This window comes from Saccostrea cucullata, unplaced genomic scaffold (assembly GCF_032062105.1).
Source record: "Saccostrea cucullata isolate Sc308-1 unplaced genomic scaffold, CSIRO_AGI_Scuc_v1 ctg22319, whole genome shotgun sequence".
Classification (NCBI taxonomy): Eukaryota; Metazoa; Mollusca; class Bivalvia; order Ostreida; family Ostreidae; genus Saccostrea; species Saccostrea cuccullata.
In genome coordinates, this window is record NW_026933179.1 from 1 (window position 1) to 5562 (window position 5562).

General features: G+C 37.0%; 1 protein-coding gene across 1 annotated transcript; it reads left to right on the forward strand.

Moving 5' to 3' along the window:
- The first annotated feature begins 219 nt into the window (after positions 1 to 219).
- Positions 220 to 5401, forward strand: LOC134237527 (formin-F-like). Its single transcript, XM_062719612.1, has 4 exons — positions 220 to 529; positions 3532 to 4366; positions 4762 to 5051; positions 5250 to 5401. Exons 1-4 carry the CDS (start codon positions 413 to 415, stop codon positions 5376 to 5378), a joined length of 1371 nt encoding a protein of 456 aa, XP_062575596.1. The 5' UTR covers positions 220 to 412; the 3' UTR covers positions 5379 to 5401.
- The last annotated feature ends 161 nt before the right edge of the window (positions 5402 to 5562 follow it).

Sequence of the window (5562 nt, forward strand, 5' to 3'; positions counted from 1 at the left end):
TTATAGATAGACGTTTTTATTAGAAAAACAATACAATTCTTCCACATTTACATATTATATGAATTAACTTTTAAATTAATGTTTGGAATTACATTATTTAAAGTGGAATACCTATTACATGTATAACTAATTTCAGAGAACATAAATTACGAATTAGTAGATATTAACATTATGTTAAATGACTTTAAAAAGGTGTAAAAACTTTTAAAAAAAAAGAAAGCCTGCCTGCCGCATTGAATTTTGAATTTTTTGGCCTGAGAAACTATTGATTAACTTTTTTTGGCCTCTCTGAGTTAGTACGAAGTCCCATTTCATAAAAGTTACTTATTACTGTGTCCTACTTTCACATGGTACAATTTTGTTTGTTTATTTGTTGTTAACTGCACCTCCTTAGAATGCTCGTGAGGATGAAATGGAGGAAAACTTGACACAAGTCAGTGGCATGCTGGGTAATCTACGAAACATGGCTATTGACATGGGCAGTGAGATAGAATCCCAAAACAGGCAAATTGACCGCATTAACATTAAGGTCAGTCACGCAATTCTTCTACAAAAAATTTCCATGTTCTTGTTAGACAGGAAGATATTTTTGAAATAATTTAATTTTTGAAGACAAATTCTTATCTACTGTAAAATAGTTTACATAATGTATGTTTTTGCTGATCTGTTTTTAGGTCACATGAGTAAACTCAGATGACCTGTTGCTATCTGTTTTCGTCCGTCGTCGTGCGTTAACATTTGAACATTTTCTGCTTCTACTCTGCAACCACTAAACAAATTTCAACCAAATTTAGCACAAAGCATCTATGGGTGAAGGGGAACAAAAATTGTGAATTTCATGGTCCCTGCCCCCCTTGGGCCTGGGGGATGGGACAAAAACCACTAAAATTAATGCAACCTTTAAAAATCCTCTTCTTTACTCCTGGATATCAAGCAGTCAAACTGTTTGCATGATTGTAATTAGCATTGAGGCCTCTACCCAAATTGTGAAATTCATGGCCCCGGGGTCAGGGGTTCTAGCTAGTGCTAGGGCGGGGCTCTATATATTATGTAGTGAAAATTCATGAATTCTTTGAAAATCTTCTTCTCTGCTGCTGGGTGTTAAATAAATTAAGTAAGTGCACAGTTATGATGAGCAAGGGTGCCTCTACCAAAATAGTGAATTTTATGGCCCCAGGGTCAGGGGTTCTGGTGTTAGGGCGGGGCTCTATAGATTATGTAGTGAAATTTTTTGAATTCTTTGAAAATCTTCTTCTCTGCTCCTGGGTGTTAAATAAACTAACTAAGTGCATAGTTATGATGAGCAAGAGTGCCTCTACCAAAATTGTGAATTTTATAGCCCCATGGTCAGGGGTTCTGGTGTTATGGTGGGGCTCTATATATTATGCAGTGAAAATTCATGAATTCTTTGAAAATCTTCTTCTCTGCTCCTGGGTGTTAAATAAATTAACTAAGTGCACAGTTATGATGAGCAAGAGTGCCTCTACCAAAATAGTGAATTTTATGGCCCCAGGGTCAGGGGTTCTGGTGTTAGGGCGAGGCTCTATAGATTATGTAGTGAAAATTTTTGAATTCTTTGAAAATCTTCTTCTCTGCTCCTGGGTGTTAAATAAACTAACTAAGTGCATATTTATGATGAGCAAAAGTGCCTTTATCAAAATTGTGAATTTTATTGCCCCAGGGTCAAAGGTTCTGGTGTTAGGGTGGGCCTCTATTGATTATATAGTGAAAATACATGAATTCTATGAAAATCTTCTTTTCTGCTCCTGGATATTAAATACACTATATAAGTGCATAGTTATGATGAGCAAGAGTACCTCTACCTAAATTGTGAATTTTATGACCCCAGGGTTAGGTCAGGGGTTCTGGTGTTAGGATGGGGCTCTATAGATTATATAGTGAAATTACATGAACTCTCTGAAAATCTTCTTCTCTGCTCCTGGGTATTAAATAAACTATTCAAGTGCATAGTTATGATGAGCAAGAGTACCTCTACAAAAATTGTAAATTTTATGACCCCAGGGTCAGGGGTTCTGGTGTTAGGGCAGGGCTCTGTAGATTTTATAGTGAAAATACAGGAATTCTTTGAAAATCTTCTTTTCTGCTCCTGGGTATTAAATTAACTAACCAAGTGCACAGTTATGATCCGCAAGAGTGCCTCTACCAAAATTGTGAATTTTATGGCCCCTGGGTCAGGGGTTCGGGTGTTAGGGCGGGGCTCTATTGATTATATAGTGAAAATACATGAATTCTTTACAAAAATTTCTCCTCTGCTCATAGGAATTAAATAAACTAAGTACATAGTTATGATGAGGAAGAATACCTCTTCCAAAATTTTGATTTTATAGCCCTAGGGTCAGGGGTTCTAGTGATAGGGTGGGACTCTATTGATTATATAGTGAAAATACATTAAATCTTTGAAAGTTTTCTTCTCTGCTCTTGGGTATTAAGCAGATGAACTACCTATATAATTATGATGAGCAAGGGCCCTGATCTTCCAGAATTGTGAATTTCAAGGCCCCAAGGTCAGGGGTACCATAGGGGGGTGTGCTTATACACTGAAACTGGATGAATTGTTTTAGATCTGCTACTTGGTATTAATCAAATATTTTTGAAAAGCAAGGGTGCCTTTTCAAAAATTGTGCAATGTGTGGATCTAGGTCTATGGGTCAGGGGTTCATGTGTGATTGGGGAATTACTGATAATTGCTGAATATTACTGATTACTTGAAATGCATTTTTTGTTTCCCTACCCTGCCTATTGGTATTAAGTAAACAAACTAAGCATCTGCTAAGTGTATTGTTATGATGATCAATGGTGCCTCGTTCAAAATTGTGAATGCCATAGCATCTGGCTTAAAACATGAATCAAATTAAATCACTGGAAAGTTGTTGCATAATGCTTAGGTGACCTATAAGGCCCATGGGTCTCCTGTTATAAGGTCTCAACCAAATTACACATCTCCACTTAATTCCCACAGTGGGATTTGCTAATAATGCCAAAAATAAATCCTAGCTAAAAATTCTACTCATACGTTATAATATTCTTTAGCAAAAAATACATTATATAGGAAAGTCGCCCATGTGGCACTGTGGTAAGAGCGTCTGCTCTAGAGTCACAAAGTAAGGAGTTGATTCTTATGTCATGGGTTAAGATTCCACTGTGGGACAGTCCTTCAAATTAGATCCTATAAACCAAGGTCTTGTGTCGCAGTAGGTGCTGGCACAATCCCTGCTCATTAGCCTTGATATAGGACAAAATTTGCAGCTCTTCACTGGCAAGTGGTGCTGTCTCCATTTGAGTGAAACATTTTTGAGAAGGATGTTAAAAACAATATACAGCCAAACAAAAATATATAGAAAATTTGATATATGCCAAGGAAAATTAAGCGAGAGTAATGCCAGCATGATATTTTATTTATCCAAAGTATCGTCAAGCATTTTTCAAAAGTTTAACTTTAGAAATGGTTTACATTTCTTGTAAGTTCTGAAAATTGTTGATCTTTTTCGAAAGAAAAATTTTAATTTACAGAGTAGTGGATACATCAGGGAAAGACAAGAAATGAAAGACAAACCTGTTCCTGCACCACCACAGCATGTACATGTACTATCCTTTTCTAAAGAATCCGCGCCTTTTGGAAATCAATTAGAACAACAAAGTGGGATAGGCTTTGGGTCACTTCCACCATCAGTTAGAGCTCCGCCTCCACCATCAGCAAGCAGTCTATTTGGAAGTACGCAATATTTTGGGTCTTCTGCTGCCTTTGGGGCACCCGTACCATCCATTGTAAACTCTGCAAATCAATCCGCATTAGATTCTGGAAAAAATGAAACTTCTGGGTTTAGTTTTGGACAACCATTTGGGGGACCGACACAACAAATGTCTTTAAACAGTGTATTTGGAGGTCCAGTCAATCAACCCCAAGTGCCACAACAACAAATGTTTGGAGGATTTGGAGGTGGATTGCAAGCTTTGGGAGCATCTCCTGCTGCAGTATTTCAACCACGACCATCAAAGAAAACACACGGAAATGTTGTTCCTCCATCCCCTCCTACATCAAGTAAACCGATTTTGCGGCCATCAAAACTTGGAGCAAGTTTGGGTACCCCACCACCTCCACCTGCTATGGCAGCACCACCTGCAGGGGCTCCCACTCCATGCCCTATGGCAGCACGATCTGCAGGGAAACCACCACCACCCCCTATGGCAGCACGATCTGCAGGGAAACCACCACCACCCCGTCCAACCTCTATGGCAGCACCATCTGCAGGGCCACTACCACCACCCCCTCCACCCCATGTGGCAGCACCATCAGAAGGGAGACCACCACCGCCACCCCCTCTGGCCCAGCAGGTGTCATGGAGAAGTAAGTTTCAAAACGATTTTATATTCTTCTCTTTATATTGATCAGGCATAAATGTAACATACTCATTGTTGAAATGGTTAAAGCCATTAAAAATTAAAAATTAATCAATATGATTATTTTATAATTGTTTTTTCAAATTTTATCATACTGTCTCCAATAATTATCACTCATTCATATTGATTAAAATGTACATTCAAGAAATGTTCAAACTAGTCATAGATATGAATTATGTGTAAGTTTTTGTTGTTAGATTCTTTGAGCTATTGAAATTCTTGCTGAATTTTAATATTCATAAGGAAAAATTCTTTGAAGTCTTTATACATTTGGTTGACAAGAAAGTTAAAAGTTTATGAAACATACTACATTTTAATTTTGTATTAACAATATTTCAATAGCTATGGGTGTGAAATCAAATTTAGAGAGAGAAAGCAAAGAACAAAAAATGGAAGTGACATTAGATTTGCCAAAAGAAAAACTGCGTCAGAGCTTTTTAAGAGGTCCGGAGAGAAAAGAACAGGAAAAATTGCAACTGAGAACATGTAGTTATAAACTTAAGAAAAAAAAGCAGACAAAAGAGATTATCAGCTCATTCAGAGAAGCTGACATGTTACTGGAGGAATCTCCACAAGAAGAGCTGCTGATGAGGCCTAGTGAAAAGTTTTTCTCCAGAGAGCCTATGGCAATGGTGAGACTTTTTAGTCAATGGATTGTTTTGTTTATGTTTTACAAACATGTCATCATGTCAACATGTGTGCGCCTCATGCATCTTGACACTTTTAATAGGAATATCTCAGTTTTTCAATTTAACTTCGAATTTCTTTTAAGCTTTTAAGTCGCATACTTTGTATCATGTTACTTTTATTAAATAATTGTCTATTTTTAGAAGGAGTGTCATTCGCTATTGCTGTTGGATGTTACACCACTTTCTATAGGGGTAGAGGACGCAGAGGGAAATTTCTGTGTCATTGTCGCCAGAAACACCACAATTCCTTGTCGGAAAGAACAGGTTTAATTCTTGAAATATCTACATGAAGAAGTAAAATATCAAGAAAATATATGCAGAAGAAGTTTACATACACAATGCTTTTAAAATAACTATTTTACAAAATGCTTCAAGTTTTCTTTTCACATAAAGCTATTTTTTTAATATTTGAATTACCAAATGAATATACTGGAAACGTATAACATTTGGCTGA

Bases quoted from the DNA above. Each gene is read 5' to 3' on its own strand.
- LOC134237527 (XM_062719612.1), top strand. From the start codon at position 413: ATGGAGGAAAACTTGACACAAGTCAGTGGCATGCTGGGTAATCTACGA. The intron at 4,367-4,761 runs GTAAGTTTCAAA...ATATTTCAATAG, and splicing joins CCAGCAGGTGTCATGGAGAA to CTATGGGTGTGAAATCAAAT. The intron at 5,052-5,249 runs GTGAGACTTTTT...GTCTATTTTTAG, and splicing joins CCAGAGAGCCTATGGCAATG to AAGGAGTGTCATTCGCTATT.